The 23,908-nt window shown below is 41.2% G+C and overlaps 2 protein-coding genes across 3 annotated transcripts in view; both read left to right on the forward strand.

The window, feature by feature from the left end:
- The window catches only part of LOC104959339 (nipped-B-like protein B), a 23,999-nt gene extending 6,577 nt beyond the window's left edge, over positions 1 to 17,422 (forward strand). Inside the window, exons 7-42 of the mRNA XM_010787212.1 lie at positions 616 to 734; positions 818 to 902; positions 985 to 1,509; positions 1,608 to 3,272; positions 3,452 to 3,565; positions 3,856 to 4,032; positions 4,329 to 4,400; positions 4,496 to 4,585; positions 4,673 to 4,776; positions 4,859 to 4,945; positions 5,033 to 5,264; positions 5,385 to 5,536; positions 5,632 to 5,712; positions 5,833 to 5,933; positions 6,010 to 6,130; positions 6,227 to 6,309; positions 7,717 to 7,849; positions 7,955 to 8,098; positions 8,196 to 8,282; positions 8,476 to 8,690; positions 8,786 to 8,888; positions 8,973 to 9,071; positions 9,851 to 9,997; positions 11,488 to 11,628; positions 11,748 to 11,841; positions 12,164 to 12,318; positions 12,397 to 12,487; positions 12,600 to 12,773; positions 13,208 to 13,398; positions 13,794 to 13,901; positions 14,061 to 14,261; positions 14,815 to 14,961; positions 15,078 to 15,442; positions 15,540 to 15,714; positions 15,806 to 15,994; positions 16,421 to 17,422. Of these exons, the coding sequence (XP_010785514.1) occupies positions 616 to 734; positions 818 to 902; positions 985 to 1,509; positions 1,608 to 3,272; positions 3,452 to 3,565; positions 3,856 to 4,032; positions 4,329 to 4,400; positions 4,496 to 4,585; positions 4,673 to 4,776; positions 4,859 to 4,945; positions 5,033 to 5,264; positions 5,385 to 5,536; positions 5,632 to 5,712; positions 5,833 to 5,933; positions 6,010 to 6,130; positions 6,227 to 6,309; positions 7,717 to 7,849; positions 7,955 to 8,098; positions 8,196 to 8,282; positions 8,476 to 8,690; positions 8,786 to 8,888; positions 8,973 to 9,071; positions 9,851 to 9,997; positions 11,488 to 11,628; positions 11,748 to 11,841; positions 12,164 to 12,318; positions 12,397 to 12,487; positions 12,600 to 12,773; positions 13,208 to 13,398; positions 13,794 to 13,901; positions 14,061 to 14,261; positions 14,815 to 14,961; positions 15,078 to 15,442; positions 15,540 to 15,714; positions 15,806 to 15,994; positions 16,421 to 16,774 (7,121 nt within the window). The 3' untranslated portion in view covers positions 16,775 to 17,422. The remainder of the gene's footprint in view (positions 1 to 615; positions 735 to 817; positions 903 to 984; positions 1,510 to 1,607; positions 3,273 to 3,451; positions 3,566 to 3,855; positions 4,033 to 4,328; positions 4,401 to 4,495; positions 4,586 to 4,672; positions 4,777 to 4,858; positions 4,946 to 5,032; positions 5,265 to 5,384; positions 5,537 to 5,631; positions 5,713 to 5,832; positions 5,934 to 6,009; positions 6,131 to 6,226; positions 6,310 to 7,716; positions 7,850 to 7,954; positions 8,099 to 8,195; positions 8,283 to 8,475; positions 8,691 to 8,785; positions 8,889 to 8,972; positions 9,072 to 9,850; positions 9,998 to 11,487; positions 11,629 to 11,747; positions 11,842 to 12,163; positions 12,319 to 12,396; positions 12,488 to 12,599; positions 12,774 to 13,207; positions 13,399 to 13,793; positions 13,902 to 14,060; positions 14,262 to 14,814; positions 14,962 to 15,077; positions 15,443 to 15,539; positions 15,715 to 15,805; positions 15,995 to 16,420) is intronic.
- Positions 17,423 to 18,300: 878 nt separating this feature from the next.
- Positions 18,301 to 23,908, forward strand: part of nup155 (nucleoporin 155) — a 28,158-nt gene continuing 22,550 nt past the window's right edge. The window contains exons 1-14 of one of the 2 annotated variants that reach the window (XM_010787192.1): positions 18,301 to 18,386; positions 18,732 to 18,898; positions 19,531 to 19,668; positions 19,811 to 19,907; positions 20,889 to 20,959; positions 21,046 to 21,138; positions 21,286 to 21,549; positions 21,640 to 21,713; positions 21,812 to 21,903; positions 22,004 to 22,101; positions 22,205 to 22,372; positions 22,509 to 22,609; positions 22,816 to 22,986; positions 23,091 to 23,201. In XM_010787192.1, the coding sequence (XP_010785494.1) occupies positions 18,757 to 18,898; positions 19,531 to 19,668; positions 19,811 to 19,907; positions 20,889 to 20,959; positions 21,046 to 21,138; positions 21,286 to 21,549; positions 21,640 to 21,713; positions 21,812 to 21,903; positions 22,004 to 22,101; positions 22,205 to 22,372; positions 22,509 to 22,609; positions 22,816 to 22,986; positions 23,091 to 23,201 (1,620 nt within the window). In that variant the 5' untranslated portion in view covers positions 18,301 to 18,386; positions 18,732 to 18,756. Of the gene's footprint in view, positions 18,476 to 18,731; positions 18,899 to 19,530; positions 19,669 to 19,810; positions 19,908 to 20,888; positions 20,960 to 21,045; positions 21,139 to 21,285; positions 21,550 to 21,639; positions 21,714 to 21,811; positions 21,904 to 22,003; positions 22,102 to 22,204; positions 22,373 to 22,508; positions 22,610 to 22,815; positions 22,987 to 23,090; positions 23,202 to 23,908 lie in introns of both variants that reach the window. The other variant, XM_010787191.1, reaches the window with a different exon arrangement.

Genomic DNA, 23,908 nt, shown 5'->3' on the forward strand with positions numbered 1-23,908 from the left:
CAAACTCATCGCCCGGGCAACGAAGGAGCGGCTTCGTAAGAAGCATTTCAAGGTCCTGGAGTGGCCTAGCCAGTCTCCAGATCTCAACCCCCTAAAACATCACTGCTCTAGAGGAGATCTGCATGGAGGAATGGGCCAAAATACCAGCAACAGTGTGAAAACCTTGTGAAGACTTACAGAAAACGTTTGACCTCTGTCATTGCCAACAAAGGGTATATAACAAAGTATTGAGAGGAACTTTTGTTATTGACCAAATACTTATTTTCCACCATAATTTGCAAATAAATTCTTTAAAAATCAGACAATGTGATTTTCTTTTTCTCATTCTGTCTCTCATAGTTGAGGTATACCTAGGAAGAAAATTACAGGCCTCTCTCATCTTTTTAAGTGGGAGAACTTGCTCAATTGGTGGCTGACTAAATATTTTTTTGCCCCACTGTATCTAAAAAGGGAAAAGGACAGACACAAAATGACACAAACAAATCTTTGAAAATGTGATTAGATTAGGTCTAAATAGGTTTTGAAAGTCGTGAATTAACTTGTTGAAACCTGTGGTAAGCCATTTGCACGTCACAAATGATTAACCTGGAGATTTTCTTTCGCTCTCTGTTTCAGTTCGAACCATCCATGACAACAAGGTCTCCGGTCAGCTGTCAGGTACTTCATCTAATCATAATGCGAGACTAGGATCAGATGAGGACTACATCCACATGGCCCACAGACTGGGGAATGAGGTAATATAGAATCAAACTACCTGACCTACAATTAGAAGACGCTGACTGATAAACGTGATGCTAAATGTCTCGTGTTCCCACAGGTAAATGACCCCTCCATGAGGGCCTTTCAAGTGAAATCCCCACAGTCTGTGTGTTCCCCTGCTGGGAGTGAAGAGGCTGCAAAAAGTATGATCAATTCTTCTTCTTACAAAAAAAAAAAAAGACAATCTGAGCTAGCTTAACCTTAAATATATTTGTGTTTAACCAGGGTCCAGGCCTCCCCTCATCATGCAGTCTCCTCCCCCCGATGGGCCCCCAGGTGCAGCAGCTGACGTGCTCCTCAGCTCCGGGGACCGCAAAAAGAAGCAGAAGGAAAGGAGTAGAGAAGAAAATGAGCACACGGAAAAAAATCTCTCGTACGACATTGTCAGTTCTCCCTCTAAACAGTCCGCCAAGCTTACTATAAAACTGTCCCGCATGAAGTATTCCGACTTGGATGAACCTGAAGAACATCCTCCGAGGTCACGGGTCGACTCAGACCGTGAAACTGATTTGATGTATAATAACATTAATCAGTTGTCAAGGTCTGCACAGGACTTGTCACACAAGTTAGGCGCTGAGGAGCAGGCCAACTGTCAGCAGATTCCTGTTCGGCCAATCACTAAGGATTCCGGAGGCGTCAGCGGGGTCGTGTTTGATGACGCTGAGATGGACACACTAACGGAGATCGAGAGAATAGACCGTGAGTCGGCCAGCGAGAGAGAAAGGTGGTCTAAAGAAGTTCAGGATAAAGGTAATGTTCGCCCGCCTTTCCCCCGTTCTTTCTGATTCTTCCATGACCTACATCTGTTTGTAGAAGATCTCATTTTCATTTTTTTTTTTTTATCACAGATAAGCCACTGAAGAAACGAAAGCAAGACTCATATCCTCAGGAATCTGGAGCTGAGTCCAATGAAGGGCCCGCTGTACAAGTGTGCAACGCTGACAGCAAGTTGACACCGAAGAAGACGAATGCTGCAAGTAACGGAGCCGGTCGGCCTGCTTTGATGGTCAGTATTGATCTGCAGCAAGCTGGCAGAATGATAAGACAGCCTGTCGTGGTCTTGGAAGCACAGAAGATGTGTGACGACCACGTACTGCACATAAATTCAAAGAATGATGCAATCGCAGATAAAGTTGTTGAAAACGCAGATAAAGTGGTTGAAAACAGACCTGGGATCATCAAACAGCATACTGACACCCCCAGGAAGTCTGGCTCAGAGGGGCAACCTGTAACCCCCAAACAGAAGCAGGAAAGTCGACGTGATTCCAAACACAGACATGACGATAAAAAAACAGTCAGTGGCAAGGGACATGTCGACAAACAGCCAGACAAACAGCCTGACAAACAGCCAGACAAACAGTCAGACAAACAGCCAGACAAACAGCCAGACAAACAGCCAGACAAACTGCCAGACAAACTGCCAGACAAACTGCCAGACAAACAGCCAGAAAAACAGCCAGACACACCGCGGCAGAAACATGACAAGCATTCAGACCCACGCCACAAAGAGGAAAAGAACCACAACAGTCAGCGATCCAACGTCGGCCAACCTGAGACTCCAAAAACCCCGAGCAAGGCCGAGCGTAACTCCAAACATGGAGAAGACAAAGTCAGGGAAAAAGATAGGGATAAAGATAACGAAAAGGAAAAGGAAAAAAATATAGATAAAGAAAAAGAAAAAGAAAAAGATAGAGATAGGGATAAGGTTAGAGAACGAAAAAAAGAAAGAAATAAAGAAAGAGAAAAGGATAAGGTACGAGATAAAGATAGAGATAAGGAAAAAGACAGAGATAAAGAAACTGACAAAGATATAGAAACTGACAAAGATAAAGAAACGGACATAAATAAAGAGAAAGATAAGGAAAGAGATAAAGAGAGAGATAAGGACGGAGTTAAAGACAAAGAGAGAGATAAGGACGGAGTTAAAGACAAAGAGAGAGATAAGGACGGAGTTAAAGACAAAGAGAGAGATAAGGACAGAGTTAAAGACAAAGAGAGGGAAAGGAAGCACAAAATGTCGAGGGAAAACTGCAACCGACCCTCTCCTGACGGGCATACTAAACCTGAGAGCCCGAGAGTGAAGCAGGACGGTAGCAGAAAATCTGCTGACCTCAATGGACGACAGAGGAAAGAGAGTTCCGGCCCTCAAAACTCCCAAAATAAGAAGGAGAGGAAAAGTGGGGAGGGAGTCGTTACTGGCCAAGCTGGAAACAAACAGCAGTCTGTGGAGGCCAAACCCAGCGAATTCCCCGCTTACCTGCTGGGGGGCAAGTCCACTCTGAAGAACTTTGTGATCCCTAAATTGAAACGCGATGTGAAAGAGAAAGACCCCCAACTCCTGAACAAACTGACAGAGAGCGAGCCCCTGGTCCGGCTGGAGAGAGTGTCGTTGGTGGAGAGTTTAAACAAGGGAGCCAAACCCCTCGTGGTGCTCAACAAACTCAGCATCGCTGAAGTCAAAACCATCATCAAGGAAAGCAGGAATTCACACAAATCCAAGACCTCAGGGAAAGGTACGATTTACTTTGAAATATGTACAATGGGCCCAGTTTCCAGATTGCGTATTTCCTTCACACCACTATCATTATTATTATTATTATCACAGTCTTTAATGACTCGGTAACTGATTGTATTTTCTTTTAAAGTACAGATGTGTCTGTGCAGGAAACTAACTCTTCCCTTGTTTTTACAGAAATGACAAACAAGCGGAATCACAGTTTGATCAGTAAGAAATCCAAGTATGCTGAGTCGGATGATGATGAAGAAGATGACAAAGACGAAGATGAAGATTACTCTGAAAATGAGTGTTAGTATTTAAACTAAGAATTTTTTATTTTTGAACACACCACAAAATAAGTCAAAAAGCACTTCTTATACTAAATAAATCGAGAAAAAAAAATATATATAACAAAATAAAAAGCACTTCTTATGCTAGAATATTGTTTACAAATACCCTAGTTTTTAAGATTTAACCCAAAAAAGAAAGCGGATATGTTTTGGTTAGAATTATTGCAGCTATTGAGCAACAATTGGAGCTTGAATTACTTGATATTTTCTGACCTATCTTTCCTGGGTTCTGTGTTTTTCTTGTTACAGCTCCAAAGAAAAGGTCTAAGAAAAGTCACTACAAACCATCTAAGTCTGAAAAGAGGGCGGGCTCTGGAGAGCACCGGCGAAGTAGCGGTTCCCACGCTGCCCGTCGGGGGTCCGGTGGACGCAGCCGGGAACTGAGTGAATCAGATGAAGGCAGCCCGACTCCAAGCCTGAGTGATTGTGAGTTTATTTTCCACAAGCTTAATATAAATAGATACAATTATAAAGAGTTTTTTTGTTAAGTATCTCTAAGAAGACAACATGAATTTACCTTACACAACATACACTTGTGTAGGTCAATGCAAATCGTGATTGCCGTGTCTGGCGGTTGTCGTTCAGATTATTTCCATCTGAAATCAATGATCCATCTGGATAGTCAGATTACTGCACCAAGTCTTCCTCTAATAAATATTCAGAGCTCGAGGGTGAGCTGCTGCTGTCAAGGATTTGACAAATGTTGTTTTCCTTTTGTTCAGCTGCCAGAAAATTGAAGAAGAAGGAGAAACAGAAAAACAAGAAGGCGTATGATTCCAAGCTGACAACAGAGGGTATACTTTTACCACTTTGATTACTTTTATACTAATGGTGCATTTTAAAGCTAAATATGTTTTTTTAATCAATTTGTTTACATTTCTTTTAACAGAAAAGATGGACTCCTCCTCATATAAGAGATTCCTGGCCAATGTGGAGAGCATTCTTGAGAGCCTCGAGGATGTGGACCTCGCTGCTACAGGTGAACATTTACTGCCGCAATATTTTTATGACATTTGATGAATTAAGACATTTTTTTGACTATTATAACTTTGTTCCCCTCTAACAGATGATGATGATGGCATACCTGAAGAGCTGTTGCTCGGAAAGCACCAGTTGAGTGAGCTCTGCAATGATTCCACTAAGCTCAAAGCTATGCGCATCTTTCACAAGGTAAGAGGAGTGTGTTTGTGACACCGGTTGATATTTAGCTATGGTAAGTTTGATTGAAAGTAATCATTTGTTTGCTCCTTAGTTTCCGTCTGATAAACTGGTGAAATTTCTGAATATCCTGGAGAAGAACATTCAGGATAGCGTCAAACTTACCACGTTAATGAACCATGTAAGTTTACAGGCACCTATCATTTTTTTGTTGCTTGCTTGATTTAACTTTTGAGCTTATCAATAAGATTTATTTTTGTATCTGTAGGATAATGATTCATTGGACGAGGAGCGGTTGTGGCGTGACCTCATCATGGAGCGGGTGGCTAAGTCTGCTGATGCCTGTCTGACTGCTCTCAACATCATGACATCTCCACGCATGCCCAAGGTTGTTTACATAGAGGACGTGATTGAGAGGGTGCTGCAGTACTCCAAGTACCATCTGCAAAATTCTCTGTACCCTCAGTATGACCCCGCCTACAGAATGGACCCCCATGGAGGTCAGCACACTTTTCTTTTTAGTTCTACAAAATCTCTGAGTGTTTTTGTGCGTGTGTTCATATAAGCTCCAATACAACTATTTTTTCAACTCCGATTTTTCTTTGTCTTCCTCACCTAAGGTGCTGTGCACACTCCAAAGTCCAAAAGAGGAAAGGGTTCCAGCCACAAACAGAAGGTGGTGGTCATGCTCTACAACAAAGTGTGTGATATTGTCAGCAACATGTCAGAGCTGCTGGAGATCCAGCTGCTCACTGACACCACCATTCTCCAGGTGAGACTCTTTATCTGTCTGTCATCATTTCAGTTCATGACCCTGTTAAACCTTTGAGTTCTAACACACCTGATTCTCTTGTTTCCCACTTTTAGGTGTCGACTCTGGGTATAACACCTTTCTTTGTGGAGAATGTCAGTGATCTGCAGTTATGCGCCATCACACTAGTGACAGCAGTAAGTCTCCATGGCATCCATTTTCGTTTTATTTCAGCAGTCAGTTTTGTGTTTTATGACACCCACACAGTGTCTTCATTTTTATTTTTTGATTCATTGCTTTGCTTTTCTCTTCCTCAGGTGTTCACCCGCTACGAGAAGCACAGGCAGCTAATTCTTGAGGAGATATTCACCTCCCTGGCTAGACTGCCAACGAATAAACGCAGCCTCAGGAGCTTTAGGTTACTATATATTTAGTGAATTATATCATTACAAATAATGAATCTGTAAACCTAACGGCAGTTGTTTCTCGCCCAGGCTAAACAGTGATTCAGGAGGAGGAGTGTATATCCAGATGGTCACTGCACTGGTTCTTCAGCTCATCCAGTGTGTGGTTCACTTTCCAGAGAAGGACGGAGATGATGATCATAATAAGAAGGTAACCACCGCGGATTTAGAAAATACTAAAACCATATTTTTCAGAAATTATGCTTTTATTCAGAAATGATTTAACATATTGGATGCTTTTTTCTAGGTGGATAAAGATGTCTTCATCACAAACTCTTTTGAAACTGCCATGCGGACAGCTCAGAACTTCCTATCAGTTTTTCTCAAGAAGTAAGTCACTGTAGAACTTTAACATCGTTTTCACATTCTGTAAATACACTTTTGTTCAGAAACATATACAAATACAGATATGTGTCGCTAAGATAGCTGAGAAATGGGTGTCAAAACTAATCACCAAACATTTAGGCAAAGGTTTCGCTCCACTCCACCCAATGCAGTTTGGTTTTCGTACTGACCACTCCACTGAGACAGCTAACTTTGTCTTTGTGGTAAAGGTTAAATGTATTTTGGACACGAGCCCATATGTAGGTGCTGTCTTCCTTGATCTCAGGAAGGCTTTTGACACAGTTGACCACCAAGTGCTCCTTACAAAGCTGACTCATTTCAGTTTTTCGGCAGTTTCTATACATTGGTTTAAGTCTTACTTATCGAACAGAAAACAGTGTGTTTTGGTCAACTGAGCCAAATGACCCTACCTTGTGAACCCTGTTGGGGTTCCACAAGGTTCCATTCTTGGACCATTACTGTTTTCTCTGTACATTAATGACTGGCCTAATGTATGTCCCAAGTTGAATGTGCAAATGTATGCCGATGATGCGGTCATCTTTGTACATGGCAAAAACACTGAAATGACCTCATCTTGTCTCTCTAATGCTTTGGACAAGGTTCAACATTTGGCTGAACAACATTTGCTTACAGTTAAATGTAAAAAAAAAAATATGCATGATGTTCGAAGGATCCAATGTGTTTTTAAACGGATCAGAAATAGAACTAGTCTCCCAGTTCAAGTATCTTGGAGTCATACTGGACTCAAACTTGACTTTTAAGAAACATATTAAGAAAGCCAACACAATTAAATTCATCTTGCAAAATGTTAAACAAATTAGACCTTTCTTAACTGTCTTTCTGACGCTGCACTAGGTCAGAAACCAGAGGAGACTGTGAAGTCCACCGTAGACGGACCACTTTCGGTCAAAGATGTTCTATCAATTAAGGGCAGCTCATTGTGGAATAGCCTCCCAACTGAGATACGGGATTGTCCCACTCTTCAAAGGTCAACTAAAAGAATGGTTGAGAAACAAACAGACGTGTAATCACTGCTAAATGCACTTTAATACAGGGGTATCTCATCTTGCACTTTATGTAGCTCTTTTATCTTCTCTTGCACTTCATATATCGTAGCTGCTACATTGTACTGCCATATGGTTAATGCTTCTGATGCTGCTCATGCTCTTTCTGCATATCATGTATTTATTTTTGCTATGTACATAAATGTCATGTTCTTAAATGTTCTATGTGAGGGACTACGGATGGAAATTAGCTAAAAGCTAAAATCCGGCATATTTACATTTTGAAGCATTAATTGTTAAAAATGTTCATCAATGTCCATCGTCCCTCTTCAAATAAACGATTAAATGAAAATTAAATGAGATATATTGTATTGTGTGTGTGTTTCAGGTGTGGCAGTAAGCAGGGAGAGGAGGACTACAGGCCTTTGTTTGAGAACTTTGTTCATGACCTGCTGTCTGCAGTCAACAGGCCTGAGTGGCCTGTAGCTGAACTGCTGCTCAGCTTACTGGGCCGGCTGCTGGTGAGTAACATCAATCACTTTAAGGAATCACCTCCCATCATCTGCTCGGTAGAAACAGCTGCCGATTCCCTTTTTGACATTTCCCCTCCACTTCTTGTGCTCCAGGTGCACCAGTTCAGCAACAAGCAGACAGAAATGGCGCTCAGGGTGGCGTCGCTCGACTACCTCGGCACCGTGGCATCTCGTCTGCGTAAAGATGCTGTCAATAGCAACATGGACCAAAAGGCTATTGACCGCATCCTCAAAGAGGTAGACTAGATGATTACACAATTACTTTCATGGAGCTACATTAATAGTGGTGTTGAACTGCTTCTGAGCTGCTTCTGGTTTATTGATTTCCTTACAGACTCAAGGCAGTGATGAGATCCAGCAACTCCAGAAGGCCTTGCTGTACTACCTTAATGAAAACATTGAGACAGAACCCTCTCTAGTGGTAAGTGTTTAATATTCACCCACTAAACTGTGAATATACAGAAATCACTATGGGCACATTTAGGATTTTATTATGAATGGATACTAGGCAGTGGTTAAACACATGGACTGTTTATATAGTTAGACAGGGTTCCTTGATGTCAGATTACTTTATAGTCTTCTTAATTACTTATGTATTCATTTGTTTCATATAGTTTGCTAGGAAGTTTTATATTGCCCAGTGGTTCAGGGACGCTACGACTGAGGCCGAGAAAGCGATAAAGTCTCAAAATGACGATGAGGAAGTGAAAGGCCTTCATCATTCCATGGAAGTTGACTCAATTGAGGAGATAATGCAGAAATCCGAGTCACGAAAGAAATTCCTCCGCAAAGTCATCAGGACATCACCGTCAGATTTCAACTCTCTGAGGTAAATACTACTGTACTCTGCCTCAATGCCCTGATTTGGTACGCTGTTTGACCTTATCTCCAATCCTTTGTTTTGACTCTTGATTGTTCTTTCAGGGTAAACTCTGACACGGTAGAGTATGAGGACTCATGTCTGATTGTCAGATATCTGGCCTCCATGAGGCCGTTTGCACAGAGCTTTGATATTTATTTATCACAGGTGAGAGGATTCATTGCAAATAAACATCAGTGAGAGACTTTGTTGTGTTGGTAGTCTCTAACTTTTTTAAATCTTTTGTAATAGATTCTGAGGGTGCTTGGTGAGAGTGCCATCGCAGTCAGAACTAAAGCCATGAAGTGTTTGTCTGAAGTAGTAGCTGTGGATCCAAGTATTCTGGCACGGGTAAGTCAACCTGTATTGTTGCTACATGATGCTCATATTAATGGAATGATAGGACCCAGATGCGGGTGTTGCACTTTTTCTTTGTACATGTGATGTGGGTGGCTGTGTGGATAGTGTGCTGGACTTCGAATCAGGGTATAGCAAGTTCGAGTCCCACTGCAGTCAGCATGTCGTTGTGTCCCTGGGCAAGACACTTCACCCCAAATTGCTCCTGTGGGGATTGTCCACAGTACTGAATGTATGTAAGTCGCTTTGGATGAAAGCGTCTAACAAATGACATGTAATGTAATGTTTCGGTGTTGTTGTTTTTTGTTTTGTTTCTTTCCGTTAACTGTCAAGTGAGAACTAAGTTTTTTTGTAGTAAGTTTTCGTGTTTCTCTTATTATCCTATGATACTGTGTGAATAAGAAAATATGAAGGACAGACCATCTATTTCCATTTTTTAATTTAATTTTTTAGAATGGGGCAGGTAACACAAGATTATTTTCTTCTCCCTGCTCTTTTTTGGCCAATGGTGTGTTAATAGAGACATGTTTTGTAAACAATTATTAGACATTAAGTTATGCATACCATGAATGGAACAAATTCAATTAAATAGAGGTATCGCTAAATGTTTTTTTATTTGACGGATAAAAACCTTTTTTTACTGTGAATCTAACAAATTCAACAGGAGATTCTGTTAAAGCCTGATTGTAATGTTGCTACATTCTAACCAGCAGTCATAACGCTCAGTGATTTGGTTTCTTTGCTTGACTTCTCTTTATGTTTTTGTTTTGCAGTTGGACATGCAGCGTGGGGTTCATTGTCGCCTCATGGATAACTCTACCAGTGTGCGAGAAGCGGCCGTGGAGCTGCTTGGCCGTTTTGTGCTTAGTCGACCGGAGCTCATTGAGCAGTACTACGACATGCTCATTGAAAGGATATTGGTAATTTTTTTAGCTTCTCTCTTTACATTTTGAACAGCTCAATGAGAGCTTCTGTATTATGCACAAATGAATCAACTCCTTCCCAGTTTAAAATGATCGGGTCACATCGTTGCCCTCTTAAAACCTCTTAAGCCCCACGGACCCGGTTCCGGGGCCGAAATCGCGTAATTTGCAGGAAACAACGTCTAAGGAACCTTAATATTTAATAAACTATGAATATTTTATATCCATATAACGGGGAAAAACTCATTTAACTGATCTTTTTCATTTAAAAAAAACAAACAAACAATGCTAACAGTGAGCCTCTGAATTAGCCCTGAGCGAAAAATGCTAACCTATTACTGCACCGAAAATCACTCCTAGCTCCCTTATTACTTATCCTAGCTGCACATCCAACACATCGTTTAAGATTGTAAAGACACAGAATCCAACGGTGCCCACCTCAACACTGAAAGATACAAACTCGTGACGTTATCAACAAAAACGTACATCAAAACATGTGGCGCTAGGTAGCCTACAACGCTAACATGGCTTACCTTAGTTTTGTTTGGTCAAAACTGGTCTTCAATGGCATTAAAACGATAACAACGATGCTGTAGTTAATCCATAAGTTAATATCCAATGTGTCTGTGTCCCCTGTGAAATGTTCTGATAATATATAAGCAATAAAACTGCAATTCCGTTTTAAAATATCAGAGCAGGCCACTCCTACGCTCTATAGCAAGATTGAATCATGGATGTATAATAAGAACTGGATACAGCGTGGGAGGCGGGCCTCATTCATTCCTATCAGAGTTGCTCATTGGNTAACAGTTCTTAGGATTTAGCAGCCAGCTATATTACACAGTTATTAACGGCATCTATATATATTGCACATCTAGCACATATTGCACATAGGTGGTTGGTATTTAACAGCAGCAAGTTACACAATTTTCAAAATGCACACCTTGTAACAGTTCTAAGGATTTAGCAGCCAGGCAGGTATATATATTACACAGTTATTAACGGCATTTATATATTGCATATATTGCACATAGTTTGTTGGTATTTAGCAGCAAGGGGTGATTTGTGTTGTGTTGTGTGTGTGTGTGTGTGTGTGTGTGTGTGTGTGTGTGTGTGTGTGTGTGTGTGTGTGTGTGTGTGTGTGTGTGTGTGGTCAACTAGGGGCTGTGCTGGTTGTACACACATTTGCTGTAATGTGTGAGAAATCAATTGCTTACAATCAGTTGCCATATATAATGGGGCACACTTGTGTAATAAAAACATCCCATCACTCAAATACTAAATGCTTTATACTCGAATGCTAATACTAATGCTGTACATTGTTTAATTAAGCTTTATATTGTAGGATACAATATACAGTGTTGAAGTCATTAAAGAACCCACGCTTTTGAGCTGAGAGGAGGAGTCTAAAGCAATTACTTGTTCTTCCAAAGTTATTTCCCAGCTCAGCTTTGGACTGAGCAGCTGTCTCTGCATTTATATTCCAGACTCAGAACGACTTCATGGTGATCTGTAACGTGGCAAAGATCCTGGAGCTGGCCGTGCCTCTGATGGAGGAACCAAGTGAGACTTTCCTCACCACCATAGAAGAAGACTTGATGAAGCTCATTATCAAATATGGCATGACGGTCAGTGTGATTTACAGCTTTCACAAATATATCCCAGGAAAACATAACAAATTGAGATGTGATACTGCTCCGAGCGCACTGATTTTAATTTGATTCCATTTGTTGTGTTTGTTTCTCAGGTCGTACAACACTGTGTCAGCTGTCTTGGTGCTGTTGTGAACAAGGTCACACACAACTACAAGTTCGTCTGGGCGTGTTTCAATCGCTACTATGGTAAGGCTTCTGTAAACATCAATTATAACATAAACAACACACATTTTCTCATACCAGAATCAGCATTCAGCTTGAGATGGGAAAGGCTGGAAAGAAATGTTAGAATACACAAAAACATAGCAAAATATACATACGGATTATTATTGTTAACATGATCATTCACTTTCTAATTTACAGGGTTACATTATGCTCTTATCACCTCATTATACTCACTTTCTCATTTCACATGGATATAAATAAGAGCATTAAACACACCAAAAGTGATTTCTATAAACCAGAGAAACAGAAGTTGGTTTCAATGCCGATTTGTATCTTTCTATAGGAGCTCTTGCAAAACTGAAGACCCAGCACCAAGAGGACCCCACCAGCGTCACCCTGGCTACCAACAAACCTACTCTCCTGCGCTCACTCTTCACTGTGGGGGCTCTCTGCCGACACTTTGATTATGATCAAGAGGAGTTCAAGGGCACTAGCAAGGTAAACAGCAGCACTCAAACTATTTCAATAATGTGCCTTCTGACTTCTGTTGACTCATAAATGACTGCTTTCACTCAGATCGTCATCAAGGAGAAAGTGTTGGAGCTTCTGTTGTACTTCACCACTCATGAAGATGAAGAGGTCCAGATCAAGGCCATCATAGGTCTCGGTAAGTTGCTCCTCATCTCATACTAACATAGATCACTGTCATGTCTTGTTTTTATTTGCATATGTCTTTGGGTTCCCTCTATATTTATTTAAATGATTTCCATTCTCTCCAGGCTTCCAGTTCATCATGCATCCAGAGCTCATGTTTGTTCAGGATGTGAAGGTCCTGTATAACAACACCCTGTCAGAGGATAACCCTTCGGTCAGTCGGAGGATCCAGGTGCTGAAAAACCTGCAGATATACCTGCAAGAGGAGGACTCTCGAATGCAGGTGGCCGATCGTGAATGTGAGTTTAATTAAATATTCCCATTTTGGCCTTATTGTGAAGACAGACAAAATCCCTACTAATCTGTTTGCATGGCTAATCAAAATGAATGTTCCTATTTAAATGCCCTGCTTGTATGTTCTATGTCAGCATGTCAAACACGGAGCACCTTTGAAGACTAACCAAGCCAGTGGTCACGTTAACGGAATATTTTCCTTCTATGATGATTTATTTTTAACAATGATGGAAACATTTGCCGTACAAATCATTGCAATGTCTGTGAGTTTTCGCTGTGCACGCTCCCGTGAGGTGCATGCATATATTTCGGTGGGCATGCATAACACGGCATAACACCGACGCTAACAGTTCTCTGCACCCCGCCCCCCCAAAATGACGGACAGTGAAAATGTCTAGCGCCACCACTGAACCATGCTGATGCTTTTTTTTTTATTCAGGGAAGAATCAGGAAAAGCAGGAGGATCTGAAGGAAATGGGAGACATCTCATCAGGTATGAGCAGCTCCATAATGCAGATCTACCTGAAGCAGGTGCTGGAGTCCTTCTTCCACTCTCAGTCCACTGTTCGCCACTTCGCCCTGAGCGTCATCCTTCTGACTCTCAGCCAGGGCCTCATCCATCCTGTGCAGGTATGCTCACAGTCTCACTCCAGCACTCTCACACAAGACTGAGATTAAGATCTTACAAGCAAGAACTGGTTTTTTGTCTCGTAGTCATAACTAGGTTGATGATTACCGGTAGTCAAATTTTAACCTAATTTTCTAATCGCAAAAGATTGTTGTTCTGCAGTGCCTTTTTGTTATTTTTTATGATTTTTTTGCTGATGGTGATTTAAATATGATCTGTTTGCAAGGCTTGAAGTTACAATTTACAATATTCTACTGTGTTGGAAGTTTTTTTTACAATTGAAATGGTCACATGAGCGAGTGTATTTGACTGTTTTCCATGTTGTTCCACCCCAATGACAACATTCTCTTCCCGTCTGATGAGCTGATCACTGATTTGAAATCTTTTTTTTTTTTAGTGTGTGCCATACTTGATTGCCATGGGAACCGACCCGGAGCCAACTATGAAGAACAAGGCCGATCAACAGCTGGTGGACATTGACAAGAAATATATAGGCTTCATCCACGTGAGTGCTCGTTTATTAACGGCAAACTAGATAAGTTACATTTTTGCATTTCTGTAAACGTACACATCTCATAATGTGATATGATAGGCATCGGAAGGATTTGGATCATTATCTATTATCTACATCCATGCCGAGTTGTATTTCTTTGTGAATCCACAGATGAAGGCCGTAGCAGGGTTGAAGATGTCTTATCAGGTGCAACAGGCCATAAACGGAGCCAAAGGCCCACTGCTTCGAGGTTTTCGTCCGGATGACACAGACACTGCCCTCTGCGCTCATCTCTACTCTATGGTGCGAGGGAACCGACAGCACAGACGGGCTTTCCTCATTTCTCTGCTCAACCTGTTTGATGACAGCTCAGTAAGTCGCCTTCAGTGCATCTCCAACCAGGCAGTGTCCAAGCTTTACTGCTGGCCATTAATAGTTCATTTAGGTCAGGGGTGTCAAACTCAATTTCATCTCGTGCCACATTAGCATCATGGTTGCACTCAAAGAGCCAGTTTTATATACAAGAATATAAAAAATACATATATAAAAATGTAATATATATCAAATAATGTATTATATTACATTATTGCCTCTGCATTGGATTATTATCGGATAGGGTGATAACTTAATAAGTCTCTTCAGTGAGAATGTCACAAAATGATTTAAAAAGAAAAGCCAAATTCTGGAAAAAAAGTCAAAATCAAAAAAAAGAAATGACATTTTGAAAAAAAAGCCAGATTCTGAGAAAAATACAAATTCTGAGTGCTTTTGTAAATCGGCATGTAACCTTATAATAAACATATTATATTCTTTTTAAGCTCTTGTGGGCCACATCACATGAAGTCACGGGCCGGATTTGGCCTCCGGGCCTTGACTTTGACACCGCTGATTTAGGTAGTGATTTTCTATATTTTGTCTCCTTCAGAAAACAGAGGTGAACATGCTGTTGTTCGTAGCAGACAACTTAGCCTGCTTCCCCTACCAGACCCAGGAGGAGCCTCTGTTCATCATGCACCATGTAGACATCACGCTGTCAGTCTCTGGCAGCAACCTGCTCCAGTCCTTCAAGGAGGTGCAAAGCTTGGTTTTACTTTGGATGGGAAATATTGCTCTTTTTTGTGAGATGAAAATAAAAGCTCAGGTAATACATCTTCTGAATGATTGGTATGTGTTTGGTTCTCTGTGCAGTCTTTACGGAAAGAGCCTGTCAATCAGGAAGAGGAGATCAAGGCAAAAAAGAAGAAGAAGAAGAAGAAAAAGAAGAAGAAGAAGCATCATAAGAGACAGCTGGGCTCGGATGAGGACGATGAAGAGGAGGACGAGGAGCAGAGCAGTAGTTCCTCCAGCAGCAGCAGTGAGGAGGAAGAGGAGGTGGTGCACAGGACGAAGAAACCTGTGGATCATGATTCTGACTTTGAAGATGAGGACGCAGTGATGTCCCGCCTGCCCGAAAACTCCAACCCTCTTCTGGAGTTTTCCAGCTCCTCCCAGGGCATCCTGCTGCTGCTGATGCTCAAACAACACCTGAAGAATCTGTTCGGTTTAACAGACAGGTGGGCCACGTCAGAAATGGACGGTTTAATCAATCCATATTTAACAAAGTAATGCAATTGATAACATGACTAAACATGTTTTTTGTTTGCGTTTCAGCAAAATCCAGAAGTATTCCCCGACAGAGTCTGCCAAAGTGTACGACAAGGCAGTGAACAGGAAGTCTAAGGTGCACTTTAACCCCGGTCAGACACTGCTCTACCTGAAGAGTGATCTGGCCAACACGGAGCTCAGCCACGAGACCAAGAGGAATATTGTTAAACAGTATTTGGATGTAAGCATTCAGCACGATGTTCAAAATGAATGTGTATTCATGTTTCAGTCTCAGGAGTATGACTAATATCATATCTGCTTTTATCTCTTAGTTCAAGGTACTGATGGAGCACTTGGATCGTGACGAAGAGGACCAAGAGGGTGAAGCGAATGCAAACGCCAGAAACAAAGCCATTACTTCACTGCTGAAGGGCCCAAAACCAGTGAACCACAACCACAATAACCACACTGCTCCAGTGGAGTCCGAGGAGGAGGAGAGTGAAGCTGAAGAGCCCCCTGCGGTAGGAATTTTAAAACATTTTAAAATAAAGAACCCGCATAGGATTTCTATGTTCCTGTAATAAGACTGCATCAACGTGGGCAATAGTGAGGTGGACATCAAATTGAAGTTAAAAACCAAAAGGGTTGAAGAAGGTTAATAAGAAATAAAAGAGAAAATGTTTTATCATGATCAAATACAGGATATATTCTGTCGACCCATACAGATTGTCAATTTGACATGATATGACTGTAATGTCCATGACCTACACCAACATCATAACATTCTTTGGATTATCTTCATTGTTGTAAACAGAAACTCAACTTTGATGGCCGTTTTACTGCAGCTTCACACATTATCCCAACAATTCTGTGAGATTTTTATGTGGTGCCTCCTGTGTAATAAAGTTGTTTTCATGTGGAACACCCTCTGCTTCTTCTATCAACAGCGCAAACCGAAGAAAGCCGTAGAGACCCCAGAAGACACAGGCAACCTGCAGGAGAGAGTAAAGGCCATGGACATCATTGCCCTCTGCTGTCCCAAATTCAAAGACAGACCACAGATCGCCAGGGTCATCCAGAGGATCAAAACTGGCTACAGCATACACTGGATGACTGGTTCTTACTCTGGGTCCTGGGCGGAGGTAAAGAAACGGGAAGGTCGCAAAAAGGTGCCTTGGGTTGACACCATCAAAGAATCAGACATCATTTACAAGAAAATATCCTTCGCAAGTGGACAAAAGCTGTCGAACAAAGTGGCACAGACGTTACGGGATCTATACGCTGCCAAGGACGGGGACTAAGAGTCACATGGAACCTCCTCCCACACCCCAAACCTGTGCGGACCCAGTACGTTACTAAGAGGAAATCAAACCTCTTTAGATGTAAGGACCAGAAGGAGGAAAAGTATTGTGAACTATGATCTGTTTAAATACAGACATGTTTAAGTTAAACACAAGAAAAACATAAGAAGGAAATGTTTGGGAAAACATTGTGTGGGAGTTCCTTCGCTGTTGTGCAGCAACTTCGTTGTTTGATTTTTACTCCCACTGTATAATAGTTTAACTAAACACATGTTTATATCTGAACATAATTCTGTAAAAAAGTAAACTGAATGTTGGAAATTAGTGTTATGATGATGTTCTTAATAAATTGTTTTTGGAGTTTAAACTAGCACCAGATGAATTTATTCACCTGACCTGAGCTCCAAGAACTTTTAGCTTTCTTTTCTGTTCTTGTTTCGAACACTTTGTTGTTTACCTACACTGTGTAATGGAGTATCTTTGATATGTTTTATTTATGTTAAGAGCAGTGCAGTATCTGTGCCTATATGCAGGGGAAGTTATATTGTTTTTAATATAGATTTTGATGTTATAGAACACAGCAAGAAAAAAGTTATCCCCCGCTCTTCTGGTGAAACAAATACTGCAATAAATTTTTCTTACGTCTTTGTTACTTGTTTGCGTTTTTTTCTCACCTAAGAATATTTATTGTGTCATTTTCAAAAACGAAATGCTTCGTTTTTTCTGTCTCACCTGTCTGATTGAGATTTAGAATAGTGAAGTAAGACTTGGAGGGTTTTTTACAGATCAAATTGGATGGCAAACAGCTCTATCCGTGCCTCTAAGAAATCATAACAGAGCATCCTAAATGGTTATTTAATTCTCTAATCATTAAGCAATGTTTGCCATAACAGCTCATCTTGCTTTGATTAAGACTGAAAGGTCATTTTATAAAAATCAGTTTGATGTTACTCCACACTAGTGGTTGATGTACTGTGCACAATTACTTTTTCTCTTTAGGATTATTTGCATTCTGGTAAAAAATGTTTGATCAAGCAGATGATTTAATTTTAAAGAATGCCCCTTTTCTACTTATTTTTCCACTCTTTATGCTTTAATTTATGATTGCTATGAAGCCACTTGCTTTTTGGAGGACAGAGAAACACAGGAAGTTCTTCATAGTATCAAAACGATGGAAACCTCCTAAAATGTACATTTACTGTAACATTTCAAAGTGCTACAAAGTGATTATAAATCATGTCAAGGGAATCAGATTTTCTTTATTTTGATGCTGAAATAAAAAAAAACACTTGCAATATTTGTTATGAATAGAAAACAAACACATTCTACAAAATAAAAATGAAAAAGCAATTGGGTGTTTAATACCTCTTCTTTGAATACTAAGGCAACAGGTTGAGTTGAATTAAATTATTCACATGTCATTTTTACAGGATTATTTACATGCTTTGTGCTGTGTATTACAGATAACATAACATTGACCGCTGGGTGGCAGCATAACGTTTTACTTGTCCCAGTCTACGAAAATTAGGGAGACGAAGAAGAATTTGGTCCACCGGAAAAAAACCTTTCACCTCTGCCGCTGTGTGTGCATGAGGTTGGCGGGCTGCTAGTTGTATGTATTTGTTTAAATTCTGCTGCTCCATTGGCGAACACAACTTATCTGCCAAATAACCCATTACTACGCGGAATATTTTCAGTCGGGTAAAGCAACGAGTTCACTTTAAAACACTTAATTTACACTTAGCTAGCATTTAGCTTGCAAGCTAAATAATAAGACGTTACTGCTAGCAGTGGGCTAACTAACCGGTGGTCTTCCATCAGCATGCTAACATCAGCTAGCACCAGACAGAACGTTTGATTTGTAGTGAAGTTGGCAGGATATCTCTTTATTATTTACATTTAAAACCTGGCCACCTTTGCTGACACTATCGTTTACTCTCATTGCACGGTTCTGTAGGTAAGTTAGCGGAGGTAGCTCAGCCATGCCGTCCGGCGCTGGACCCAGCAGCCCCGCAGCTGCAATCGCTGAAGCGCTGGAAAACTCTTCCCGGCTGATCGACAAACATCTGCAGGAGGACCGATGCTTCCCTGACCTGTCGGAGCTGCTCAGCGTCCCATGTCACAGTGAGTCCTTTGGAGGGATGGATCACAGAGACCTTGGTGTAGCTATCAAACTTATGTGGTTCTGTTGACACTTGGGCTGCCATGCCACAGTACACATGTTGGTTTGATCAAAAGGGTGTTGGTGCTTATAAGGATTGTTTTAGGCAGATAAATGTTCGAGGAATGATCCTGTGTAGTTGAATATGATGACGAATAAATAAATATCATGTTATTGTAATCCTTCAAAAGAGAAAGCAGTCATTCTGAGACAAAACATTGATCATCCTTAGAGAAGACCTTTTGCAACTCTTTCCACATGAACTACCAACAAGACACTGATATATGACATTAGTTTTTCATTCCACTGTATATATAAGAAGAGAGACCACACCCTAACTAGATTTATTTACAGAAATAATGTGTTTACTGTTTGAACCTGTTTCTGTCAGAATCTGTTAAGCTCTTGAACATACAAGTTTTCTGGCACCCATGGCAAAAAAATGGAACCATCAACTGGTTGAATACGCCAACATACTTTCTGCTGACTTTCTAACGCTATGATTGATTATGTTTGTATATAACTCATATATATTATGATAGGGATCCAATGTCTGGGACAGTGCTTGATCTGCTGGTATTGCATGTGTTTATAGATATGCCGTCCCTCTCTGGAGTGTCGGACATGGACTACCCCTTGCAGGGACCGGGTTTACTCAGTGTGCCAAACCTCCCGGAGCTCAGTGCAGTCCGCCGGGTCCCTCTGCCGCCAGAGCTGGTGGAGCAGTTCAGCCGTATCCTTTTTTATCATTCAGGAAATACAATCATTTCAAATTCACTGGACCAGGAGGTTCCTATCAAGCATATAGCACACCGTTTAGTTGATCCCTTTTTAGTTTTGCGTTGTATTTGAGTTTCAACTTAACAATTTCACAGATATGCAATGTAACTGCATGATGGGAGTTTTCCCAGAGATCTCTCGAGCATGGCTTACTATTGACAATGACATCTTTATGTGGAATTATGAAGATGGGTGAGTACATTTACTTTATGAGGAACGCAGTGATGATCATGAGCAGTAAGGCAAGGCAAGTTTATTTATAGCACCTTTCAACACAAGGCAATTCAAGGTGCTTTACAAAAATGAAACAAAGGCATTTAAAAACAGTCATTAATAAGAAAAGATAATAAAATAAACATTAAAAGAAAAAATACATGAATAAACAGTTACAGTGCAGTTTAAGATGTGAATAGTTCACACAGAAGTTCCATTTTACTGATGCCTTTTTTTAAGGAACATGAGCTGTGTACGCTTGTATGGCACATACGTCCCAAGCAGCATACACAGAGAAAACCAGCAAGGACAAAGTCCCCAGACACTGATTCCCTGGGGTTACTAGCCCCAAATGTTCATTAACCAAAAACGAAACACAACCGCTCAGTTTCAATTAAAAGCAGCGGGAAAAAGAAAAGTCTTCAGCCTGGATTTAAAAGTAGTCAGAGTTGCAGCGGACCTGCAGGTTTCTGGGAGTTTGTTCCAGATATTTGGAGCATAATAACAGAACGCTGCTTTACCATGTTTAGTTCTGACTCTGGGGACAGAAAGCTGACCAGTCCCTGAAGACCTGAGAGATCTGGATAGTTCATAATTTAGCAGGAGGTCAGAAATGTATTTTGGGCCTAAACCATTCAAAGCTTTATAAACCAGCAGCAGTATTTTGAAATCTATTCTTTGACAGACAGGAAGCCAGTGTAAAGACTTCAGAACAGGAGTGATGTGATCCACTTTCTTAGTGTTAGTGAGGACTCGAGCAGCAGCGTTCTGAATCAGCTGCAGCTTTCTAATAGATTTTTTAGTGAGACCTGCAAAGACACCATTACGGTAGTCCAGTCTACTGAAGATAAAAGCATGGACAAGTTTTTCCAAATCCTGCTGTGACATTACATAAAACCAGCTGAAGTTCACACGCAGTGCTTTTAAATTAATTGCTTTTTTCCACTTTATTCTTTGTAGAGGAGATGTGGCCTATTTTGATGGCCTTATTGAAACAATTCTGGCAGTGGGCCTTGTAAAACCAAAACAAGGTATGTGTCAACTCAGCATTCATTATTAATTTGTATTGAAGCACTTTAATTTGAGTAATGTTTATGTGTTGTGTTTTCCTTCTCAGGGATTTTACAGCCACATATCCACTACCTCTTAGTACTGGCCACCTCAGTGGATGTAGTGATCCTCGGGCTGAGCTTCCCCAAGAGCCAGGCTGGTGAGTCCTCCTTTGAATGTTGTGTTTCCAGCTTGCTGTGAATAGTGTTTGGTTTCCTTACTCCAATGTGACAGTTAATTGTGGGCCTGGAGTAACACTGGTCCACATATTTGACTGTTTCTGACCTTTTTCTTTGTTTTGTCGTAGGGTTGAATGACAGCATGTCTGGTGCGATGCAGCTCCTTCCAGACCCCCTCTTCTCAATCCCCACAGACAACACCTACATCATTTCCATCACCTCCACAGACCTGGGACGCATCTTTATGGCAGGAAAGGATGGCTGCCTTTATGAGATCGCTTACCAGGCCGAGGCGGGATGGCTGAGCCAGCGCTGCAGAAAAATCAACCACTCCAAAAGCTCTCTGTCCTTCCTCGTGCCCTCTGTGCTCCAGTTCTCCTTCTCTGAAGACGGTGAGGAGAAGGACACAAATCCATGTGGAAGAAACGTCCTTGATTTCATTCAAATTAAATGTAACCTTTTGATGTCCTTGTCCTCCGCAGACCCCATCGTGCAGATTGCGATTGACAACTCCCGCAACACACTTTTCACACGCTCAGAGAAAGGTGTCCTGCAGGTAAAATCGTGAAATCCCATTTTAAAGTGTTGCTGTTTCGGATAAATTAAGAAACGTATCAAGGTCCAAAACGTAATATGAACTTGTCTGTGTTTTAGGTGTATGACCTGGGTGCCGATGGACAGGGCATGAGTCGTGTGGCAACCATGTCTCAGAACACAATTGTTGCTGTTGCTGGAAACATTGCCAGGTTTGTCCGGGTTTGTCGATCCTTAAACGTGTTTGTTTCACATCTGTCATCTGGATAATATATCATTTTTTCTGTCTCTTTAACTCTCCTTCTTTTGCAGGACAATAGATCGTTCAGTCTTCAAACCTATCGTCCAGATCTCTGTGATTGACAGATCTGAGTCGTCAGACTGTCACCTGCTTGCTGTCACTCATGCAGGTAAAGACATCAGAGCAGTAACGAAAAGTAGCAAAACCAGTAGGACACGTGTTGAATAATATGAAATGTTTACACTTTGTGTGCTCCACATCCCTTTCTCTAGGTGTGCGTCTCTACTTCAGCACTACACCTTTCTCCCTCCCACACCAGAGGCACCTGGCAGTGCGACCTAGCCTGCTGGCTTTGGTCCACGTCCGCCTGCCGCCCGGGTTTTCTGCATCCTCTACCCTCCAAAAACCTGCAAAGGTCCATAAGGCACTACACAGCAAAGGTAACAACTCTTATGTCTGCTATTCAGTTCCCCACAAAGACCAACTCACTCAAAACTCAACAAACCCCAATATTAAGAATAATCTTAAGATCTGCCTTTTTATAGCATTTGTCTTTTCTTTGTTTAAATCCTGCAGGTATTCTGTTAATGGCTGCTTCAGAGACAGAAGACAGTGACATCCTCTGGTGCATCAACCATGACTCCTTCCCCTTCAAGAAACCCTTGATGGAGACTCAGGTATGCTCTCAAGGAAAAGCAAAGTTGAGGTGACAGTTAAGGTGTGCTGTTACTACTACTTCTACTGCTGTCTATACTTACTTCTCGGTCAGAAATAATTCACCTTTTTTTTTTTTTTTTTAATCGAGTGCTTTACCACCTGAAAGCCAGGCTACACTGAAAGAAACCTTAAATGATGCCTATTTTTCTTCTGCCTTCTATTGCAGATGATGTCTAATGTCGATGGACACTCTTGGGCTCTTTGTGCTATTAATGAGGAGAGACCATCCAAGATATCTTCTCCTCTGAATACAGCACTGATCCCCATCACTGATTCCCCTGTGGTGGTCCGGCAGCACAACATCCCTCCACAGAAGTTTGTCCTTCTCTCTGCAAAGGTCCAAACTGTTTTCCCTCTCATTGTTGCACACACAATCAATCTTGTCAACCACAAAATGTTTTAATTCTGTATACTAAGTGTAGACTCCTTGCCGTCCTGCAGGGGAGTCATATCTTCCAAAAACTGCGGCCGGTAGACCAGCTCCGTCACCTGCTGGTGAGCTGTGCTGGAGGAGAGAGTGAAGAGGTGGAGCGTTTCTTCAAGCTGCACAGGGTACAAAGCTTTTTCCCTCCTTCAAGTGTTTTAATCTCTTTAAACCGGAAAAAGATACACATGTTTTCAGGCTACACACTGGAAGCCAGCAGTTGCACGACACACAAACATCGTCAATTAACCTCTTAAGCCCGGGGCCGAAATCGCGTCATTTGCAGGAAACAACGTCTAAGGAACCTTAATATTTAACAAACTATGAATATTTTATATCCATATAACGGGAAAAAACTAATTTAACTGATCTTTTTCATATTTTCTTTCAAAAAAAACCCGCAATGCTAACAGTGAGCCTCTGAATTAGCCCCGAGCGAAAAATGCTAAGCTATTACTGCACCGAAAATCATTCCTAGCTCCCTTATTACTTATCCTAGCTGCACATCCAATACATCGTTTAGGATCGTAAAGACACAGAATCTAACGGTGCCCACCTCAACACTGAAAGATACAAACTTGCGACGTTATCAACAAAAACGTACATCAAAACATGTGGCGCTAGGTAGCCTACAACGCTAACATGGCTTACCTTGGTTTTGTCTGGTCAAAACTGGTCTTCAATGGCATTAAAACGATAACAACGATGATGTAGTTAATCCATAGGTTAATATCCAATGTGGCTGTGTCCCTTTTGAAATGTTCTGATAATCTATAAGCAATAAAACTGCAATTCCGTTTTAAAATAGTAGAGCAGGCCATTCCTACGCTCTGTA

The sequence above is a fragment of the Notothenia coriiceps genome, unplaced genomic scaffold, assembly GCF_000735185.1.
Source record: "Notothenia coriiceps isolate Sejong01 unplaced genomic scaffold, NC01 NC01_scaffold00030211, whole genome shotgun sequence".
NCBI classification, from domain to species: Eukaryota; Metazoa; Chordata; class Actinopteri; order Perciformes; family Nototheniidae; genus Notothenia; species Notothenia coriiceps.